Source organism: Linepithema humile, chromosome 7, assembly GCF_040581485.1.
Source record: "Linepithema humile isolate Giens D197 chromosome 7, Lhum_UNIL_v1.0, whole genome shotgun sequence".
In the NCBI taxonomy this organism is placed as follows: Eukaryota; Metazoa; Arthropoda; class Insecta; order Hymenoptera; family Formicidae; genus Linepithema; species Linepithema humile.
Window position 1 is genome coordinate 12989605 of NC_090134.1, and position 23584 is coordinate 13013188.

At 30.6% G+C, this 23584-nt stretch overlaps 4 protein-coding genes across 6 annotated transcripts; 2 read left to right on the top strand and 2 right to left on the bottom strand.

The window, feature by feature from the left end:
• The first annotated feature begins 921 nt into the window (after positions 1-921).
• Positions 922-4865, top strand: LOC137001074 (uncharacterized). The gene is made up of 3 exons (XM_067359073.1): positions 922-3570; positions 3674-3908; positions 3978-4865. Exons 1-3 carry the CDS (start codon positions 3413-3415, stop codon positions 4671-4673), a joined length of 1089 nt encoding a protein of 362 aa, XP_067215174.1. The 5' UTR covers positions 922-3412; the 3' UTR covers positions 4674-4865.
• A 142-nt stretch (positions 4866-5007) lies between these two features.
• Positions 5008-7222, bottom strand: LOC105679275 (uncharacterized). The gene is made up of 7 exons (XM_067359074.1): positions 6886-7222; positions 6447-6648; positions 6172-6346; positions 5772-5959; positions 5622-5684; positions 5465-5533; positions 5008-5388 (listed from the first exon to the last, which is right to left on the bottom strand). Exons 1-7 carry the CDS (start codon positions 6901-6903, stop codon positions 5183-5185), a joined length of 921 nt encoding a protein of 306 aa, XP_067215175.1. The 5' UTR covers positions 6904-7222; the 3' UTR covers positions 5008-5182.
• Positions 7223-11671: 4449 nt separating this feature from the next.
• LOC137000948 (uncharacterized) lies at positions 11672-20011 on the bottom strand. 3 transcript variants are annotated; one of them, XM_067358534.1, is made up of 9 exons: positions 19010-20011; positions 18411-18574; positions 18040-18273; positions 17671-17934; positions 17149-17339; positions 16885-17047; positions 13123-16739; positions 12584-13005; positions 11672-12183 (listed from the first exon to the last, which is right to left on the bottom strand). In XM_067358534.1, exons 1-7 carry the CDS (start codon positions 19066-19068, stop codon positions 16606-16608), a joined length of 1209 nt encoding a protein of 402 aa, XP_067214635.1. In that variant the 5' UTR covers positions 19069-20011; the 3' UTR covers positions 11672-12183; positions 12584-13005; positions 13123-16605. The 3 variants fall into 3 exon arrangements, with proteins under 3 accessions (XP_067214635.1, XP_067214634.1, XP_067214633.1); XM_067358533.1 differs by having other exon boundaries at positions 18411-18667; positions 19010-20002; XM_067358532.1 differs by having other exon boundaries at positions 18411-20001.
• Positions 20012-20266: 255 nt separating this feature from the next.
• On the top strand, positions 20267-22841 carry LOC105671366 (uncharacterized). Its single transcript, XM_012365885.2, has 3 exons — positions 20267-21039; positions 21166-21403; positions 21477-22841. Exons 1-3 carry the CDS (start codon positions 20927-20929, stop codon positions 21963-21965), a joined length of 840 nt encoding a protein of 279 aa, XP_012221308.1. The 5' UTR covers positions 20267-20926; the 3' UTR covers positions 21966-22841.
• Positions 22842-23584: the final 743 nt, after the last annotated feature.

The window sequence follows — 23584 nt, forward strand, 5'->3', positions numbered from 1 at the left end:
TTACATGGAAATGCTGATGGTTTGTCCAGACGACCTTGTGAAAAAAATAATTGTAATTATTGTTTTAAAACAGAAATTAAAGAGGAAAAGGAAGTTGGACGAATTGTTTTCGATTCTACAATAAACTGGAGAGAAGAGCAATTAAAAGATTTTGCTATAGAAAAGATTCTTCGTGGAAAAGAGGAAAAACATCGACCTCTTTTACAAGAAATCATTTCACAAGATTCGTCAGCTAGAATTTACTGGACTCAATGGGATTCTCTTGTTATTAAAAATGGAATTCTTTATAGAAAATGGGAGACACCTAATTTAAGAAATTCTATATTACAAATGATTGTTCTACGAGTAAGAATTAAACAAATTTTGGAAGAAGCTCATGATTCTTTTTCAGGAGGACATTTTGGAATAAATAAAACTCTTGATCGAATTCGAAAACGATTCTATTGGGCGACATGTAAAAATGATGTCGAAAATTGGTGCAGAACTTGTGAAACTTGTGTAGCTAAGAAAGGTCCTTTTAAAAAGGGGAAATCTGAGTTACAGATTTATAACACCGGTTCTCCATTTGAAAGACTTCAAATGGACATTCTGGGTCCATTTCCTTCTTCTTCTCTAGGCAATAAATATTTGTTGGTTATTATTGACTGTTTTACTAAATGGGTAGAAGCTTTTCCTTTAAAGAATTTTAGAACTAAAACCATCGCTGAAGTTTTTGTAAATCAATTTATTTCTAGGTTCGGTGTGCCTTCGGAACTTCATACTGATCAGGGAAGGAATTTTGATTCGCGACTTTTCTTTGAATTATCCCAATTATTAGGAATTAAAAAGACAAGAACTACTCCGTTCCATCCACAGTCAAATGGTTTGGTAGAACGCCAACACCAGACGATAACAAATTATTTAGCCAAATTTGTTTCCACAAATCAACGTGATTGGGATCAATGGTTAGGAATGTGTTTGTTAGCCCTTAGATCGGCGAGACATGAGTCTGTTAGAATTTCTCCAGCAGAGATGTGTTTCGGCAGGGATTTAAAGCTTCCATTAGATCTTCTTCGCGGTAGCCCTTCTCAAGAATCTGTTTATTCCAGAGATAATTACGTTTCTCGAGTAAAAAAAAATTAAATTTTATTCATGAAGAAGTTAGGCAGCATTTGAATTTAAGGTCTATTAAGATTAAAGCTCTTTATGATCGCAATGCTCGTCAGATTTTGTTTAATTCAGGACAAAAGGTTTGGTTATACAATCCTCGTAGATTTCTAGGAAGGTCTCCTAAATTGCAAAGTAAATGGGAAGGCCCTTTTGAAGTCGTAAGGAGATTAAACGATGTAGTTTATTGTATAAGAAAGTCTAATAAACATAAAAATAAAGTGGTACATTTAGATAGATTAGCTCCCTGTTATATATATGAAAGACAAATTTTAGAATAAATAAATTTTTATAATTTTGAGTCTAAAGTTAACAATTTTCTTTCTATTTTCGAGATACTCGTTTTATTTTGTGTTCAGTTACAGTGAACATAGAACATCCTTGAAGGAAGGGATTAATAACACAGAAAAGCATGGCGGTGAACTTTGTTCTCAATGAAGATTGCCTCGCCCACGGTTTTTGACCGTGGTTTTCCCGTGGGACGGAGGGCAAATGCCGAGGCAAAGACTTAGGGAGTCCTCAGGGACGTTGGGTCCACGGAAGTTATCCCCCCCCCCTTTGTCTGAAAATTAAGAAGTCAAGCCCGGGGAAGTCGATGGGAAGTCAAGCCCGGTAACTTGCATGAAGTGCGAGGTAGAGCAAGGAAACATTCCCTGGAATCGACAGCTTGAGGATTGGAGATATTCGTTCGGAAAATCTGTTGCAGCAGCTCAGAGAAGAACAAAGGAACATCTCAGTCCTAAAGAAAAAATTCAAGAATGATTGTCGGGACGACAATCTTGAAGAAGAGGGGCAGTGTTGTGCCCGTACTATTTCGCCGCTGATGCTGTGTGTGTGTTACAGCTGACGGACCGATCGATAATATCGATCGGTCATTAGAGAGTTGAAGCCATATGGCATTTATTAATAATCTTTCTTATATTCGTTGTCAAGACAACGAATATTAATTAACAGTTTAAAGCAGTGCTCGGAATTAGTCTGAACATTTCAGCCGATTTCCGTGGTATACGCCTCCTTTCCTCTCCTTACCGCGCGCGCCGCAGCCGCTAGGGCCAGCGCCGCCGAGCGTTAGGAGCGGCACTATCTGATTAGGTTCTATGAGTAGGTTCTTCTCCCTATTTATTAAAATTTAAAAAAATTTATTAAAATTTATTAAAAATAAATTTTTTTTTAAATTTATTAAGTGGAAATATTTCAATAGATTTCTACGTCACCCATGAGGTACTAATACTGACACGTTTTTCAAAAAGTGGTTTTTATCTACATTATTGCATCAATTGTTCATTCTCATAAAAGGCTAAGAAAATCTAATTAAGAAAATCTCTTTTACATATATATTTTTTTTTAAATTAAGAACTTATTTTTATCTTTAGTGGAATAGGTCTACGGGGGAAACCATTAAAAAAAAACGCGTCAGCATTAGTATCTCATGGGTGACGTGGAAATCTATTGAAATATTTCCACTTAATAAATTTAAAAATAAAAAATTTATTTTTAATAAATTTTAATACATTTTTTAAAATTTTAATAAATAGGGAAAAGAACCCACTCATAATCAGATAGTGTCGCTCCTAACGCTCGGCGGCGCTGGCCCTAGCGGCTGCGGCGCGCGCGGTAAGGAGAGGAAAGGAGGCGTATACCACGGAAATCGGCTGAAATGTTCAGACTAATTCCGAGCACTGGTTTAAAGGGTCTCTATGACAGTTATAAACAAACTGTCATATGTCAGATCTGAGATAGCTGTCTGCTCGGGCGGACGTATACGACAGCTCCGGTCTTTAAATCATATTTCCGGTTTCTTATTGTAAGGCTGCCGGCACACAGGACGCGTTGATGCGTTACGCGTCGCTTCTTGCAACGCGTTAATTTTTCTAGTGTCCACACAGAACGCGTTAAGATCTAGTAACATGCGCAAACTATACGAGCTCGTCCGTTTTAACCTAACGTTCTAACCTAAAATTAAATAATTGTTAATCTTAAAAAAAATATCTTTTAAAGTAAAGCAAGTATTATATAAGCATATTAATTAATATTTTATCTTGATTTTTTGTGCGTTACAATTAGAGGTAATAATAATTTACTACTCAATTATATAGCTGAAATGGATAAATTAAAACGCAGAAAATTATTGCTTTTCTTATTATATATAAAAAAGAAAAAAAAGAGAGAAAAGAGAAATTTAAATATATCTCAAAGGAAGTATTGGGTACATCCTATTCTCAGATTAAAACAGCAGCAAGGAGATTAGAATAATTTGATATATGAAATGAGACTACAAGGAGATGAGACATTTTTTAGTTATATGAGAATGACATCAACCATGTTTGACACTTTACTAGCAAAAGTAGGACCAAGCATAACAAAAATGGAAACAAACTGGAGAATTCCAATTCCAGCAGCAGCTAGATTAGCAATGACAATACGGTATGTATACACATTCAATTTAGATATTTTTTAATTAGACAATAAATATCATTGAAACATTTACAAAATAAACATTAAATAAAAAATATGATATATGTTTCAGTTATTTAGCAAGTGGAGATGGGCTTCATACAATTGCATTAAGCTATCGAACTGGTAGAAGTACAACATCACAAATAATAAAAGAGACTTGTGAGGCTATATGGAATAATCTCTACAAAGAAGTATTATTTAATCCGACACAGAATGGATGGCGAGAAATAGCCCAAGAATTTCAAGAAATATGGGATTTTCCAAATTGTATTGGTGCTTTAGATGGAAAGCATGTTGCAATAATAGTAAGTTTTTTAAATTTAATAATTATACAATATTTGTAACAAACTCTTTAGATTAAATTGTTATTTTAGTGCCCATCGAAAGCAGGAAGTCAGTACTATAATTATAAGAACTTTCATAGTATTGTTTTAATGGCACTTGTATCTGCTACCTACAAATTTTTAATTGTTGACATCGGTGCACAAGGTAGACATAGCGATGGAGGAATTTTCAAACATTCTGCAATGGGGCAGCGATTTTACAACACATTAGATTTACCTGATTCATCTGCCATTAGTGTAAAGCACACAGTTCCATATGTAATCGTAGCTGATGAAGCCTTTCAATTAACTCAATTTACTATGCGACCGTATCCATCAAAAAATTTAACCAAGTTACAAAAAATATTTAACTATAGCTTAAGCAGAGCTCGACATGTTGTTGAAAATGCATTTGGTATACTAGCAAGTCGATGGCGTATTTATTATAAAGCTATAAATACCAGTCTTGAAACAGTTGATACCATAATTAAAGCTACTGTTTGTTTGCACAATTTCTTGATGAATACGTCACAGTATTGTGGTGAAAATTACGCTGATAGGATATCTATAAACGGACAAATAATTGAAGGAGAATGGAGAAGAAATGTAAATATATGTAATTTACAAAACGTTACAAATTGTGGTAGCAACAATTATACGAGGCATGCTGGACAAATTAGAAATACCTTTGCGGATTATTTCACAAATGAAGGCCAAGTTTCTTGGCAAGAAGAATGCATAACATAAGATATATGTAAATATTTTATATATATGATAGATAAGATATGCAGAGATATAACATTTTATTACAAAACATTTTATTGCATTTAAATTATTTTACTACATAGTATAATATAATTAAACACATCACAATATTAATATTATAAACCTATTGTAAATCTATAAAAGTTTATTAAAATTAAACATATAATTATAAAATTATGTTTATATTTATTTTTCCCAAAATAACATTACTAAAATTTTGTATTAAAAACTTTCTTATCGAAATTAAAATATTAAAAATTTTTTTTATAAACTTAAAATTAAACGTTTTTATGTATTTTTAAGAAATAATACTAAAATTTTCTTATGTTTTAATTATGAATTATGTTTTGATATCATATTTCAAAGACGTTTCAAGATATTTTACAAAAATAAAATTAAAAATTATAAGATTAAAAATTTTTTTAACAAAAGCAAAAGTAATATATTAAATATCTTGTCTCATAAATTTGTCATTAAAAAAATCAAACTTGTTATATGTCTTCTTCAAAAAGTAATGTTGCAATTTTTTTCATTACGCGTTTTGAAATATCCGCAGTCATACTTCGAAGACACGCTTCAATATATTTTACGAAACTTTCTATTTTATCGAGCTTCACGTGTTCATTCGTTTGTTGTAATTCTTTTAAAATAACTTCTTCCAAACGAGTATCCATATTTTCGGTGGTTTTTGATTTCTCTAAAGACAAAAAATCAATTTAAAATTTCTTGTTTAATATAATATAATAGACAAACTTTACTTTTTATATACTAACTTTTACATTTTAGAGGAAGAGGCAAAGGATGTGATCGTTTTGATGCTACGTGTGTAAACTCCTCATTAACTATAACACATACATATACCATATTATGTAGAAAAGTATTTTAAAACACATAAGAAAAACGAACATATAATTAAAGATGTCTACATACCTTTTGGTATTGTCAAGCCCAGATCAGAATTTGAGGCAGAATCTGATGTAGTAGAAGAAAAAGCTGCAAAAAAAATATGAATAAGAAAATATAGAAAAAGCAAAATATAAAATAAAAAAAGTAAAGAAATGATAAATGAATGTTAATTACAACAATTTTGCTGCGACTGAGTTGATTGTGGCTTTAATAAACTAATTTGCTGTGTTTTTGATTGTGTTTGTTGTGCGACATTTATTTTTTCTCTTGTGTTAGTAAGACCAGAATTAGTAGTAAAACCAGATTTATTTGGAAGTGATAATTGTATATCTGGGTGTATGTTTTCAAGATTACTTTTAGTTCTGAAATAAATTTTTAAATTAATTGAGAGAGAGAGAGAGAAAAAAAGAGAGAGACTGACTTATATTATTTTAATATAAAAATTGTATGGAAATATCAATTATATACATACACATACAAAAGATAACAATTCTATATCTATTATATATTCCTATATTTATTATATATGTGTGTGTGTATATTGCATTCTCATAAATTAAAAAATTATATGTACCTTCTATAATTTACTGTAGGAATCAGAAAACGTAAAGTATCATATAATGGCCAACTGCTTTTTCTTTTCACAGCTCCACTGCCACTTGGTATATAAGCTGATTGTAAATAATGTTCTTTAACAAAACGATCTCTTAAACTTTTCCATTTCATTTGGCTGCTTCCAGTAGGTGTCTCTACATACAGTTTGTTATAAAATTAGATTTATTAAAAAATAATTTTTCGATATGTAGACTTTCGATAGATACACATAATAATTATAGATAATAATTTTACCTAAACAAGCATCAATTTCAGACCATAATGTTTTCATATTTGCTGGACCTCTAAGCTTGTAAGGCAATGTAGAGTTCCACAAACTCTCTCTTACAAAGACTTCTGCGATTAACCTTTCTATGTAATCATCTTTATTGTTATTATCTATATAACATTCATGTTCTTCTCCACTGTACACTTTGGTATTACAATCATTGCACCACTACAAACATAAATTAAATTAAATAATATAATAAAAATAAAAATTGTATTGGAAAAAATATTAATATTATTAATACATATTAGAATATTTTAATAATTATGTTTAGTATTATATGTACATAATAAATAAATTGTCACACAGGTTTTATTTGTTACATGAATCTACAATAATTATTAACAACATGTTTATGTTTTATGAGTATAAAATAACCTAAAAATACTATTTTATTTTTCTTACTATTTCGTTTACATCCATTTTATATAGCAATCTATAATAAATCTTTTCTTATTTGATCACAGTACACTGCACAAATGTCTTCTTTGGAAAATAATAATAAAAACAAAATGATAAAATTATATACTTCAAGAGACACGGTAATGTCTCGCGCAAGTTCTGAAAATTTACTAGAATTACGTGTCTTCCAACTTCCGTTTCTGTACCACGCGACAAAAGTTGGATTGAGTTCAACATTTTACGCGAGACGGAAGTTATGTATTTATTATTTCCGGGCAAGCAAGAGTTTCATTGGCTATCGCATCGTCTTCCGTCACGCGTAACGCATCAACGCGTCCTGTGTGCCGTCAGCCTAAGAGTTACTGTTGAGTTACTGTTCTTATTAAAGTGTTCTCTGTTTATTTGAAGTGTTGTGTTGTGTTGCTTAATTTCGTGAGTTTCGTTGTTGTGCGTGAAATACCGGTCTGCGGACGCAACAATATATATATATGTAAATTGATATGTAAATAAAATAATTTTAAATAATATATAATTTACCTCCTTAAATTTTTCCGCATGTCTCTCTCTTTCTTCAGCAGTCTGAGGAAACTGAATTAATGATGGAGCTAAATTATATAAAAATTCTATGACTCTATTAATCATAAGCATAGTAGTAGAAAAACTAGCATTGAATAAATTTGCAACATCGCGTATAACACATTTATTGCTTGCAAATCTAAAATTAAGATTAAAAACAAATTAAGACTAAAATTAAGATTAACAACAAATATTTTGATACTATTTTCATATAATATAATTTTATGAATAATATTTTTTTAATATAATATAATTTTATAAATTACATCATTTCATTTACATATTTTATTATTATTCTTAATACTACAAACATTAATATACATATATTTGCATACCATAAGAAACATAAAATATGTTCTTTAGCTGCTTTTGTCTTTATGCCTCTTCTTCCTGATGGATAATATTCACTTCTTTTGAACATATTAATGAGTAAATTACAAGTTTCACGTGAAACACGAAAATGATTTTTAAACTGTAAAAAAATATATCATAATTATTAATTGTTATATTATACTTTTTTTATGTTAAAAATGTGTTGTATAGATTATGTATCTACTAACTTTATTATCATCATATTTATCAACTATTTTAGTAAAGTTTTGTACACGATGCATACGTCGCTTTTGTTTTATTTTATATATTGTTCTTGCTTTTATTTCTAATTCAACATCATCATCACTATCAGATAAAAATAAAAATTCCATAAGAGCCACAAGTTGCTTTTGATGCGACATTTTTTAGAATTACGCTATATGATGTATGTAACTAGAACCCAATTTAGATCAGAACCTATTTTAGCTCGAACCACAGATGTCTATACTAGTACTAGATCGCTAACTTTAGGCTTTGACTTATGGAAAAACTGAGGCTGGCAGGATTTCCAGTTTCGGCCATGACACCCTACAACAAAATGGCCGCTCAACAACTGCTCAACAACTGCTCAACAACTGTTCGGCATCTTTCAAGAATTTTTACAATGGCCGGTATTCATAGTCCGTTCTTATATTCAAGATCGTCTTAAGCACGAACTTATATTCGCTCTCTTCGTCAGACACAATCTATGTGTGACGAAGAGAGCGAATATAAATCCGTGCTTAAGACAATTTTGAATATAAGAACGGACTATGAATACCGCCCAATATTATCAATTTGTATCACCACGCCGGGTATCATATGTGCATACGCACGTACAAATATACACATACACACGCTACAGATGTCTATACTAGTACTAGATCGCTAACTTTGTCAAAAGAGCTGAGGCCGGCAGGATTTCCGGTTTCGGCCATGACACCCTACAACAAAATGGCGACAATGCGTGTGTATGTGTATATCTGTACGTGCGTATGCACATGTGATACCCGGCGTGGTGATACAAATTGATAATATTGTAAAAATTCTTGAAAGATGCCGAGCAGTTGTTGAGCAGTTATTGAACAGTTGTTAAGCAGTTGTTGAGCAGTTGTTGAGCGGCCATTTTGTTGTAGGGTGTCATGGCCGAAACCGGAAATCCTGCCAGCCTCAGTTTTTCCATACGTCAAAGCCTAAAGTTAGCGATCTAGTACTAGTATAGACATCTGTGGCTCGAACATGTGTTTCTAGGGAATTACGATTAACCAATCCTGGATCGTTCAAACCCCGTATAATCAAAAACGCTATTAGATGGCGCATGCGTAAGCGCTAGCATCGTGCATCCGGTATGCGTGCCGCCGGGGCAGTCGCTTCACGACTTTCAAGATGCATTTTAACCATAGAACTTATAGTAAATGGAAGAGGAATAGCGTATCTAAACAATGGGTGGAAAGTGTGAGCAACATCTAAGAGACAGAAGATGTATTTCTGTCCTGCTCAGTGACTTTTCTTCTCTCTGCGCATGTGCCAAGCGAGACGCGGTATTTTAATTGTCGAGTTCTCTGTAACCTCTGCTTTAAAAAATATGAAATAATTGCAAACTATCATATTAAAAAGGAAAAACCATTTAATAAGATATAAGAACAAAAATAGATAACGACACAAAGAATACATAAAAATAAATACAATATGAGATATAATGTTGAAAGAAATATATGATATATGTATATATATAATGGAATTATCAAGAAACTTATAAAAAAGTACTTATAATAGATAATTTATTGATGATAAAAATGTATTATTTTCGAATACTTGTGGCGTATGTATTGTTTTTTTTCAGCATCACTTGAGAATTTTGCTTCGTGATATAGACGTATTTTAACATATATTTCAATGATACATTTTATCAACTGTATCTTATGATTATCAAAAATATCTTGATTTCTTATATGTTCAAACATAGCATCGTGCGTAAAACTATAATCAATCACAGCATTAAAGACTTTTAACGCTAAAAAATCTTTAATATTTTTTTTAATAAAAATAATATGGTTATTCTGTCTTATAATTTTTTCGCACGCGCTTGTAATTTTTATTACATCTTCCGAGGGAATTGTCAATTTTCCTCTATTTTTAAATGTAATTAAATTTGAGGTATTATTTGTAGATGTTAAAAAAGAGGCACATGTCTCACATATTTTTTTATCACGGGTCATTTTTTTTACTACGAATCCACTGATATATTTTACAACATCTTCTACGTACGAACTAAGAGACCATAACGAAGCTAAATAATCATGGTCAAACATGTCGATAGCAAAAATTGTTTCAGAATCATATGATTCGGTGTATATTGGTTCAGACTCTGAACTTCAGAGTATTTTTTTGTTGTTGAAGGTGCGTACAATATATGAATATCGTTAATTAGGCAATTTCCTTTTTCCGACGCACTAATTTCATGCCTGACCATCAACCTTTTGTATGCTGCTTCAAACTGTTGAGCGTTAGGATTGTTATTGAACCCTCCCCGACTTCTCAGAGCGCTAAAAAATGTTTCCAAATGATCTTGATTAAGTTTAAATGTTAATAAATAATTTAATTTTAATTGTTTTAAAACATTCCACAATTGAAATATATTTTTTAAACAGATAATAAATCCTAGAAAGCCAGTTTTTCTACTACTTCTTAGAATAGATTGATTTTGTACATTTTTTAAATCGCTTATATATTCTATAATTTTATCAACATGAGCTTTTAACTCGTCATAGTTTTTATTCGTTAAAGGTACTTTATAACTCGTTCCTCTTGAAAACTGACTACGCACGTTCAAGATATCAAAAGCGTTATTAAACACCGAGCAAAATTCAGCCGTTTTTTCTGGAGAATGGAATTGCTTATAATTACTTGTGTGCACATATTTGAGGGCAAAACAAACACTTTCACTCAGTGTTTGAGCAGCTAGCTTAACATTCATTCTATTGTTTTGATAGAAAATGTGTTTTTTTGTTAATTTTGTACCAGCACGCAACCCTTCTTCTTCCTCCAGCTTTTGCAGGAGCACAATATCCTGCCAATGGATATCTGCATTTTTACTTTTCATAATTTTTTGATCACCCAAAGTATTTCGAACTAATTTTAACATATAACATGGATCAAAAAAACAAAAGATTTTTTTTTTTCGTTACAGGATTGATAAAATATGGCTTAAAAGCAGTTCCTAATTCAAAATTTGCACCTAAATATTTGCACATATTTATGTTAACGCTAGCTCCATCAAAAGTTACGAAATGCACTTCTACTCCTGTCATTTCTATCAACTCCAGGCATTTTTCTAATAAACTGGCTCTCTCAGCTCCATTTAACGAGTTCAGTAAGAAATATCCTACAGGAATTTTCCAGTGGCCGTTGATCGCGACAAGCATGAAAACTAGGGCGTTTGTTGCTTTAAGTGAATGATCTACATGAAAAGCGTCATTATGATCAACTCCGAAATCAATAAGTCCATAGTATCTTTGTCCGTCATAAGTTACTTGTTGTCGAATCGCTATTTCGTCTATTACGATATTACAAATAATCGGATTATCACTTTTTTCAACTTGACACTTTAGAGCTTCAAATGCTTCTGCAGTAAATCCAGGGCGTCCATTCAATACTGAATACCATTTTCGAATTGTAGAGGGTTCAGGTAAAAGATTACAGAAACTCTTTCGTACGTAATTGTAAGCTTTTGAAGAATAAAAGTTTAACGTAAGAGTAAATGCTCTTAATTCAGGTAAATATTTTTTTTTCTTAGTTTGCTTGCGTTTAAAGATTTCTCGCATTGGGTCAGGTAATTGTGTCTGAAAAAAATCAACGTGTATACGTGATTACATTATTTTATTACGCTTGTGCACTGAAAATTAATCTTATTACTATATACAATTTTTTCAAAGGTTGTATTCATAGTCCATTTTTATTCTTAGATTATCTTAAATACTGTCTTAAGATACTAATATGACTTTTTAATCGATTCATAGCATTTTAAGATCATATTTAAAACAATCTTAAATATAAGAACGGATTATGAATACTGTCCAAAATGTACCATTAAGCAATCGACAGCATTATCTGATATGAAATTCTTCTTCTTGAGGTGATCTATTAAGTCTTTTATAGTTTTAAGACGCTTTTTCAATCTACCAGTAGTTTGTTGTAATGTTAAAATTTGTCTTCTTTGTTTCTTTACTACCAGCTTTGCTAAATTAAAAGCTCTCTTAGCTCTTCGTGGTGTAGCTAAATGTGGTGTCTTAATATCACCAATATAACGTGGTTCATTATAACGTGGAGAGTTTGGAGGAGTTACATTTATCAATGAAACTACATCAATGGTACCTGATAAATAATAATAATTAGTGAAACTATTTTCTCATGTAATGAATAATTAAAGCTTGCATCAGATTATGCAACTTGTTGCAGCAATTCACAAGCGATCTAATAAATTACTAGTATACACTATAGGTCTGTTCTTTATAGCTGAACTGGCTGTACTAGTTCAGAGTTTATCTTTTTCCTTCCACATTGGAAGGAGAAAGATAAACTCTGAACTAGTGCAGCCAGTTTAGCTATAAAAAACAGACCTTATGTGTTGTATGGTTCATTTTTAGTAATTTACTAAATCACTTGCGAATTGCTGCAACAAGATGCATAGTCCAATGCAGATTTAAGATTTTACTTGTGAATATGAAATGTTAAAGTGATACTTCATAAATCATGACACATTTAAAAAACTCACTGTGATGAATTTCTTCTTCATCTGGAATTAGTTCATTCAAATTTTCATCAGCTATATGTTGAATTGAAGTATATGCTTCCTCTTCACAGATATTTACCATTTTGTTCCGTTTTATATCAATTTCCTCATGTTTGCAATCTTTATCATTATGGCTCCTAAAATTATGTTTTATATATATAACTAAATCAAATAATTTGTTTTACATAATACAGTTTGTCTTTTCATGTACATATCTTTTTCTACTTTTGATATAGTAAATAGATGGTATGCTTCTATTTTTTAAAACTTTATTTTTTGTTGTGAGAAGATAATCTTTTTCTGTGAAGTGATTTGAGCATAAAAAAGTGGAAGTTTTGAGAACAACTTCATCAAAATTACAAAATTTTAGCCATTCTGGTCTTATTTGCACATTATTTGGAAATCTGCAAAAATTGGAATGTAATTTTATTTAACCTAAAATATCATGCAAGCATAAAACACATGTATTTATTAGAAGCTGTTATTATTAATATTAGAAGCTGTGAAATACATTTACTTACTTGTGATAAGATATGGCCGGAGCACAGACTTTTGCATAAAGCATAACGCATAAGCATAAGGAAATTGATTGGTCCATTTCCTTATGCATTTGCTTATGCTTATATATAGACCAATCAATTTCCTTATGCTTATGCGTTATGCTTTATGTAAAAGCTTGTGCTCTCGGCTATACTGTTTTGTCACGATTACCACATAAAACACAATATCGAACCATTTTACATTTAAAATTAACGATCTCGTACACAGAAAACAACAAATCACAAAAAACTGTGAAAATTGATGAAAATATTACGATCATGTCCCAAGTAGCAAAATGACGTCATAATGACGGTAAATTTTGGTCGCAAAATGACCAATTAGACGTCCTAAGTTAGGTCTCATGAGACTCGAAAATGACGTCGATATGTCACATCCACAAGACGTCATTTTTTGACGTCTTATGGACGGCGAAAATAGGACCAATATATGACCAATTGTATAATACTTAATTAACGAAACTTTGACATTAAACAATTATCAAGAAAGTAATCTAAGACTTCGTTTTAAACACTCGCATGCTTTAAATGCTGTTTCTTCTTCTTTTTTATTTAAAAAGATAAGAAGAAATGCTTAAAGCATGTAAGCATTCAAAGCAAATGCATAGCCTTAAATTACTTTCTTGATAATTTTTAATTTGTTGTAAAGGGTTTATATTTTTGTTAATAATACAGCATTTAGGTTTTTTTACAGAGTTTATTTTAATATAAGATTTATACAAAAAAGATTCTTTCTTTCTTAAAATAATAACATTTCAATAAATAATTTAATAATTGTTCTAACAAAACAATATTTAGATTATTCTCATCTTAGAATATTTATATAAAACAAACATAAATTATAATATAATTATAAAAACGTGAGAAAATAAAAATTGTTTTAGTAGGTATGCGAGATACTAAAAAAAATTAAATGTTTACAAAAAATTTGACCTACATTTTATGTATATATATATATATATATAAATCAAAATATATATATATATATATTTTGATTTACATTATAATTAAAGTACATTCTTTCAAAATAATTTTATTCTCATAAAATAAAATGTTTTTTTAGAAACTATTGACTTAAAATTTAAGTCTATAATCAATTTATGTAATTATAGATTAATTATATATTTAATCAACGCAAACTTAAATTTGATTACATACACGCCAAACTGAATTTGTGTGAGTAATATTTTTTAATTAATAAATAGTCACTAAATAATAAGTCAGAAAAGAAATGATAATAATGCAATAAATATTGTGCAATGTTTAATGAACTTGATGGATTAAAGGAAATGATACCCAAAAATTATTTTCAGCAGGAAGAACTATACATTTTGCTATGACGTCCTTAAGCTGAACCATCACAAATTCATTAGACAAATGTTTTACACAAAATATATCTGTAAGCTTTGAATTATAGGGATATACATAATATGGATAATAAGACAAAAACTGTTTTCCATAAAAAAAAAGTGTATCATCGGATCTAACTAAAATGTTATGAATTTGTATTATTTTTTCCCCTTTTATATAACAATAGCAATCTGCATTACGACATTGCCAAACATAAAAGATTAAATTTTTATATTTTAATTTCTTAAACATTTTATATTTAAAAATATCATTAACAGGGAATGGCCCTGAATTATATTCATTAAAAGGCAAAGGAATATTATGATTTTCATGGTGCATGTTTTGATTGGAAATATCAATTTCTTTTAAACGTCTAAAAATCTGTTGTAAAGGTTTATTGGGAGGTCTAACTAAATGTTTGAGACTATTCAAATAGTTTTCAAAAGGGAACGCTGAATAATTATCCAACGGTCCAAATTTTTCAACATCATTACTTAAATGACACAATATATGAACGTTATAAATGAGAAATTGAGGGCCATAAATGTTTTCACAGTGTTTTATAAACATAACTAAAAGCTCATTAGCTAACTGAGTGCCTAACTTAGTAATGTGTTTCTCAGAGCACAATAAAAAAATGCCACAATGAAATAAAAGAAAATTTTCGTACAATGCAATAGGGAGAATGTCTTTCAATGCTAAAGGACCTAAATAAATCAGGAACATTCTCAATTCTGTAGCTTTCCAACGTGCAAGCTCAGTCAAACTACGAGATTTTCTATTAAACTCAACAGGTATAAATTTTCTATAAGAAATTAATCTTTCAGATATAAGATTTACTAATCGACCAGGCAAGCGTATCTTTAAATTACCAGACATCCAAGTATTTAAAAGTTTTTTCATAACACCTAAACATACGGCGTGCATGTAATCAATTGGAAACTTTGTGACTAAACCAATTGGAAGTTTTGTAAGAGGAGAAACACCTGTATGGTGATCTTCATCAGTAAATAACTGAAAATCTAAATCTGTTCTTCTTGGAGCTAAAACACTTTTATAGATAACTCTATTTTGAACATACTCCCCAGTTTCTATACATTTATCACAAGATGAATAACCGCCATGTGACTTTGTACGTTTTATATAAGCTCTAGCTGGAGCATCGCAAATGAAGCTATGAACTTTCACAGTATATAATTTATTTTCAAATAAAAATCCTTCATGTAGCAACTGAAACAATTCATTTACAAAATCTTCTAAGAAAATATCAAGTGGCGAAGGTTTAGAATCACCACAGTACAAAGTAATGACAAAAGGATTTTCTTCAGGACAATTTTTTATCAAGCCTAAAATAGGCCATAATTGAGTATTTGCACTTTTAAAAAGGGGAAGTCCATCTATATTAAAACTAACGTCTATTTCATTATTTTGTAACTGTGATGTACATCGAGAAACAAATTGTTTCAATGGCTGTAATAAACCTATATAACATAATTCTCCTTTCTCTAACTGTCGACTAGGCATAGATAAAGTTGTCTTTAATAGAGTACGGCTATGTAATGGCAATTTTGAATGAAAAGGGACTAGAATTTTCAAAAGGTCATTAAGGGCAGCGTGAGTAATGTTATATTGCACAGCCCAATACCTTAATTGAAATAATAAATTTTCCTCGACATTATCTTGACATAAATACAAAGGCGTGGCTTCAATTAAAGACTTGTGTACTAAATTATTAAAGAGTGTGTTTTCATTATTAAAATCTCGACTCACACAGTCATAAGCTTCACTAACATTAGTTTGATCATTTGTTAAATTGTGATTAAAATTAACAGCAGAAATATTTATTGCATTATCATCATTTAAATAATTAGTAGTATCAGTATTATTAATGCCATGTTTATATTTCTTTTTAGAATTTACCTGTGTCTTTTGACTAACCTGTTTCTGCTGTTGCATTTCTTTCAAAGTATCTTGTGTATCTACAGCAATTCGTCGATATAATTGACGAGTACTTACAATATTTTTCTTTTTGTACTCAATTTTTCCAGCCATTTTTAATTAATTTTTTCTCCCTTTTATCACAAAAAAATCATTGTATTATTCTACCCTATTATTCCTGCTTGCTCGTCTCATTTGATTTTTCTCTCTATCAGGAGCATGCTTCAGCCATATTTTAATACTATCTTCTATCTCCTTGATGGTCACTCCAGGTGTACTACGTTTGATGGATTCTAAAAGAAATTAATAAATCATGCATAATTACAAAAACACTTACAAATAAAAAAATATCACGTTGACAAAATATATATATGTATATATACGTATATATATGTATATATATGTATATAAAAGCATCACATCAATAAATATACTCACCCACAATTATAGTTCTTAAATATAAATCTGAAAAGGGTCGTTTATTTAATCGTTTTCCAAAGAAGCTAAATTCTGCTGCTAATGTATCTATAAAAAGATATTTCAGAATTCTTGATACTTTTGAAGAGACATCTCGTCCACCAATTGTAGATAGAGTAGCATCCTGACGTTATAAAATTAAAATTACATCACATATATACTTTTAATATTATATATAATATTATATATATGTAGTATGAATACAAATATAAAAATTCTACATACCAGAATATCTATTTGTGTCTTTTCTTTAAGTATGTCTTCTACATGATTAACATCATCAAAACTTTTCATGGGAAATTGAAAAGCAAAGTCTTTGTGTGAAGGCAATACTTCTTTATTCTGTAAAAGAGCTAAGACCTGTGAATTTTGCGCTTTAAGATGACTTAGAAGACGAATAACCTTCTCTTGGAAAACTGAAACAATGTTTTAGGAAAAAATTTATAACTATTATTGGATCGTACAACATTAAAGAGATTTATACAAATTTAGTCAAAAATATATAAATTATTAAGTATCTTATGTTTTTTTCTTTAGTTTTAATTTTTTTACATACATCAAAATGCAATACAAGACCAATTCTAACTGCGAATGTCAATATCAATCGTACGTTTAAATTTTGTAAATGTTCAAATATTTCAAACTTATATATTGCATATCTATTGTATAACTAATTCGCATTATTAAATGTAAAGGACATTAAATGTAAAGGAAAACTTTAGACCAACTAAACAGAAAATGTCATACCTGTTGACTCTGTTGAACTATTCGTAGGTGTGATGTGTAGTGCACCAGTCTTGCAAGTATGATATTCAGTAATTCCGTCTGTATGATCGGTAGTAAAGCTTGATGTATTACATGTGTTATGTCTTGAAATAGACAGAGTTTCTTGTATAGCTTGTTGTGTATAAAAATCTCTATTAGGAGAATCTGATGCATTAGGAGAATCGACATTAAGAGAATCTGCATTAGAAGAATCTTCATCGGGCAAATTTGTTACAGGAGAAAATGCTATAACATTGAACAATATTATTTATAATTCAAAAAATAAAATATTAATATTATGCAATTATATGCTGCTGAAATTATAATATTAATTTACACTAAAAAACTCACTTTGTCTAAAATTTTTTTTTTCTTGAGTTTTTTGAGTAGTTAAAAATTTATTTTTTAATTTTGGAGGGCGAACATCAACGTCATCATTATCATTTTCATCCTCATCGCTTGATAAAAATCGACGTGGCACTACTCTTTTTCTTTTCCGGTAAGTATCGGCCTCCTGATTATCTGTTTGTAAATCGGATGTCTCCTCTGATAATTTACATTTCTGCCGAGCTCTTTGTAAATCATCTAAAATAATTCAATTAATCAAATATATTACTATATAAATTTTCTTTTCATTTTAAATTTATTAAAAAAATATAAAACATTATTGATATTTCTTTATTTCTATAATAATTAGTAAAGCTTTACTTTTATGCACTTACCAGTTTCAAATAAACATCTCTGTACTGGGTACAGTTTCCATGTTGCAGTATGTGCATGTACTACGCTTTCTAAAATTTTATTAAAAGTTTTTTGGTCTTTTACAGGTGGCCAAAAAACTTCTCGTTTTCTAGGAGTTAACCATGTGCTTCTTACAACTGCAACACTACCACCCCCATCATCAAATTCGATTAAAACATAAGACATGCTGTCACTCCTCGTATTAATTATAGGTACTATATAAAAGTATCGTGAAATCCTACAAGAAATCCACAAACTGTATAATGCAAGGAAATATATGACCGCATACAGCGAGAAATAACTCATTGAATAGACATCTAATCGACGTCAAAATCATCAAAATCACATCGAATTACATCGAATTACACGTATTTTCAATGATTTCTACGTCGATTAGATGCCAATTCAATAAGTTGCTTCTTGCTGGGCATTGTTAAATCCTCTAACCTAATCTAATTTTTCTCACTTTAGTAACATACAAATATAATTTGTTAATTTTATTTTAAATTAGTTTCACATTAGCTTAAGTTATTATTTTACACGTATAAATTTTACAATAAAATTTATTTAAATTACTTACTTGTAAATTATATTCTTGAAAAGCTGCATGTGCTCGCACATATAACCTGATATAACCATCACGCAATCACGCTACACGTCGTGTAACAGCAAACGTACACCCGCCGAACTAGTAATGCGCATTGCGCATACCTCTGCGCAGATTCTTTTTAAGTGCATGTTTCACAACTTAAAGCTATCACACAATGGAAAAATAAAGAATAAGAAATAAGAAATAAGCGAGTCAATCAATCATGATTGATCAACTCGCTTTTATTTCTTGTTTCTTATTTCTTATTTCTTATTCCTTATTTAATTTTTCATTGTGCGCATGATGGCCTTTAAAAATATATTGCAATTAATTTTGTGAATTTTATTTTATAATTAATCTATAATTATACACCATTAAGAAGTAAAAATAATTATATTATAAATTTATTTGGACGACCTTAAGACGTTTTCAAAATGACGTCTTTAGCTGGTCTAAGAAATGACGTCTTATAAACGTCCATTATTAGTCGTCGACGTCATAGTCCAAAAATGACTAAAAATAGACGTCATTATGTCGTCTTCTGACGTCACCTTGCTACTTGGGGTGTTGTTCTAAAATCTGAAATTTTGATTGGTGGAACTTGGTCATGCGCATAGAGAAGAATAGTCATTGAGTAGGACAAAAAGATACTTCTGTCCTTTAGATCTTGCTCACAGCTCGTCACCCCGTATTCCTCTTCCATTTACTATAAGTTCTATGATTTTAACGAGCCGCTGAAACCGATCGTTTGAGCGACAAAAAGGATCACGTGACGACTTTTGTCGCTGAACTATACGGCATTAACTTTTGTACATGAAAAAGGGTAGAAGCGACAAAGTTGAAAGTGGAGAGCGGTTGTCATCGCGAGAGTTTGACAATTGTTGAGGTCCATGTTTGGATCGAAGTTTTTTTACAGCATTCTTGACATTCGATTCTTTCGACGACTGCTAATCATTAATACTTTAACACAGCGCTCGGAATTAGTTGCACATTTCGAGCCGATTTCCGAGACGACGCCTCCTGTTTTCCCACTACCGCCCGGCCGCTGGCGGCCGAGCCGCCGATAGCTCTGGCGCAGGAGCGTTTTATATAAGAAATAAACTGGGTTGTTAAGGTACCTCTCAGAAAATAGTAATATTTTCTTTGTTACATAAATAATGTTTATTTTCATTAATAATTAAATATATATATATTATGTAATAATAAAAATAAACATTATTTATGTAATGAAGAAAATGTTACGATTTCCTAAAAGATGCCTAAACAATCCAGTCTATTTCTAATATAAAACGCTCCTGAGCCAGAGCTATCGGCGGCTCGAGCGCCAGCGGCCGGGCGGTAGTGGGGGAACAGGAGGCGTCGTCTCGGAAATCGGCCCGAAATGTGCAACTAATTCCGAGCGCTGCTTTAACACCTTCCTGTGCTAAACGTTTCGCTATGGAATGTATTTAAGAAATCATTTGCGTTTCTTTATGCGCAATTTCATGTCTAGAACAGATACGTAAGTGCGTCGATTTTACGTATCTCGTGTCTTCTTCGGAATGAAGGGCGAGAGAACATCTATTAATTAAAATATCTATTTATTCACACGTTATTCCCAAAAGTATTGTAGGGTTTTGACTCTTTTTAGGCGACTTTCTCTTTTTTGGAATCATTATGGCTTCCAGGAAAAAAAATATAATTGGATATTAAATTGTAATCGAATGATTTTAGAACGTGAAATCGAATCTCAAAATATCGTTTTTGCCGTTACTGTGATGCTGTTGACACGTCAAACACAAAAAAGACGTTATTCTAAAAAAGTTTTGGGTTGCACCATTATTTCAAAATCGTGATGAGCATGGATTTTATAAAGCTACTTTACCGTATATAAGGTTAGAAAGTGAAAGAATCTTGAATTATTTTCGCATGTCATCAACACAACTGGAGAACTTGTTACAAATTGTTGCACCGAAACTCAATAAGCAGACATTTCTCAGAGAGCCTGTCAGTGCTGAAGAACGTTTGTGTTTAACTCTAAGGTTTGTTTTATTAAATTTTTTAAATCTTGTACACAAAAATATTAAAGTGACACACTAGACAATACAAGATGATTATATAGATGGTTTAAAACTTATAACTTTATGTCTTTCACATTACATTTATAGATATTTGGCTTCTGGCGACTCAATGGTATCGATGTCATATCAATACTTATTAGGACGTACAACAATAAGCAACATTATATCCGAAACATGCGAAGTAATTTGGAATATGTTGTGTCCAGTTGTCCTTCCATCTTCTTTAACGAAAGAAGATTGGCTACATATTGCAGCAGATTTTGAAAATCGATGCAATTTTCCTCATTGCATTGGTGCCATCGATGGAAAACATATTGTTATTCAAGTATGTATTTCAATAGTATTATCATTCATTTATAGACATTTATACGCAATTATTATAATAATGTATTTTTCAGTGTCCTGCTAATGCTGGCTCTACATATTATAACTACAAACACAGCCACAGTATTGTTTTAATGGCAGTTTGTGATGCTAACTACCTATTCACATTTGTCGATATTGGAGCCTATGGTAGACGCAGCGACGGTGGCATTTTCAAAGAATGCCAGTTTGGTAAAAAATTTGAACAAAAAAAAATGAATGTACCAGATGCAGATGCAGTTTCTGAAAATAGTCCCATATTGCCATATTGCCTCGTTGGAGATGAAGCATTCCCTTTAAAAGAATATTTGCTTCGACCATATCCAGGAAGGGGCGGACTGACCAAAGAGAAAAATGTATTCAACTATCGGCTGAGCCGCACCAGGCGAATTGTTGAAAATACATTTGGTATTCTTGCCAGTCAGTGGCGAATACTGAGGAAGCCAATAATTGCTAAAGTAGAAAATGCAGAGAAAATTGTGCAAGCCATTGTGTGTTTGCACAATTGGTTACGAAAACAGTGAATATGTGACTACAAGTATGGTCGATCATTATGGTCATAATGGCTTTATACCTGGTACTTGGAGAATAGTTCTTGAAAGCAGTTCTGCCTATCGTGAAATATAACGAGCAGGATCATATATGAATACTGCGACAAGTATGGAAATGCGAGAAAAGTTTTGTACATATTTCAATAATGAAGGATCTGTACCATGGCAAAATAATTTTGCCTAAAAATGTATTGCCAAATATATAAAATATGTAACCTCGCATATATTTTTTATATATACATATATAAAGAATATATATTAATAATAATAATTGACATTGAAAAAGACGTTTACTTGTTATTTATATTATTTATTGTTATTTTACATAAAAATAAGAGAATATAGACTATAAAAGTAAGTATGGACTATATGTAACATGTTTAAATAGTATTACTATATATCACATATATATCACATGTATATTATTCACAAACATGAAAAACTTAAGAATTTTTTTTTTGTAATTCAAAATATTGAATTATTATGTAAACAAATACAATTTTGTTTATGTAATCTATTTATTCTAGCTGTGTTTTGTAGCTTGATTTTACCTACGAGGAATTGTAAAAGCGCAATTAAAGATTAGTTTGATATTCACTGAACTAAAGCAAGATAAACACACAAAATGAAATTCGTAGAGTGTTAAACACAATTTCTCAACTTTAATTTGCTTGTATTAGAAACGAAGAATTGAAATAAAATTTTAAAATAAAAAATTAAGCTAGGTAATAAAAATAAAAATAAAAATTAATAAAAATTAATCTCTCTAGGTTCTATTGACGATTATAATCGAACGGATTTCGATGATCATGTTTGCATGCAGTGAAAAACTTAATTCTCAGCCTCTTTAACGAGATTGTACGTCAAATCAAAGATTTTCTGTGCTGCATCATCCAACATGTTTGAGGGAAGTTTTCTTAATCTTTGTTCAACTACGGACACAACTGCGTCCACGGCATCGTCTTGCGGAGGATGAAGCAAAGCAGCCGGTGCTTGCAAATTTCTTTCACAAAAGGCATTAGCAATTCTGTCGAGTGTTGAATCAAGATTTTCTTTTTTATTTGTATTTTTTTGTTTCCTATTATATTCTGGAAAAATGTAGTATATTTAATATATAATATGTAATATTATATTTATATGTATATAATATTAGATAAAACATACTTTGCTGTCTATTTTGTTCCACATCTTCACAAGTAGTGGTAGTGGTAGTCGAGTCTTCATCGTCATCATCATCAATGTTGCATGACACATTTGATTTGGTTCTATTAACATGTTAATTTCCAATATTTAATAACCTTTTATGTACATTTATATACATTAATTCACATTGTTTTATTTGCGCATGTTTGTTTTCATTGTTTTTTTTTATATCGTTTTATATTGTTTTTTTATTGTTTTATATACATTTATTTTATTTATGTTTTTTTTATACAATTTATTTATTAATATACATTTAATTTAGTGATCACATTTTTTTTTATCGTACAATCCCACATAGAAATTGACATCCAGTGGATGTCCATCAAACCTCCAGAACTCCATAGGACGTCTATCTCCATGGTGGAAGTTAGATAGACGTCCATTAGAGA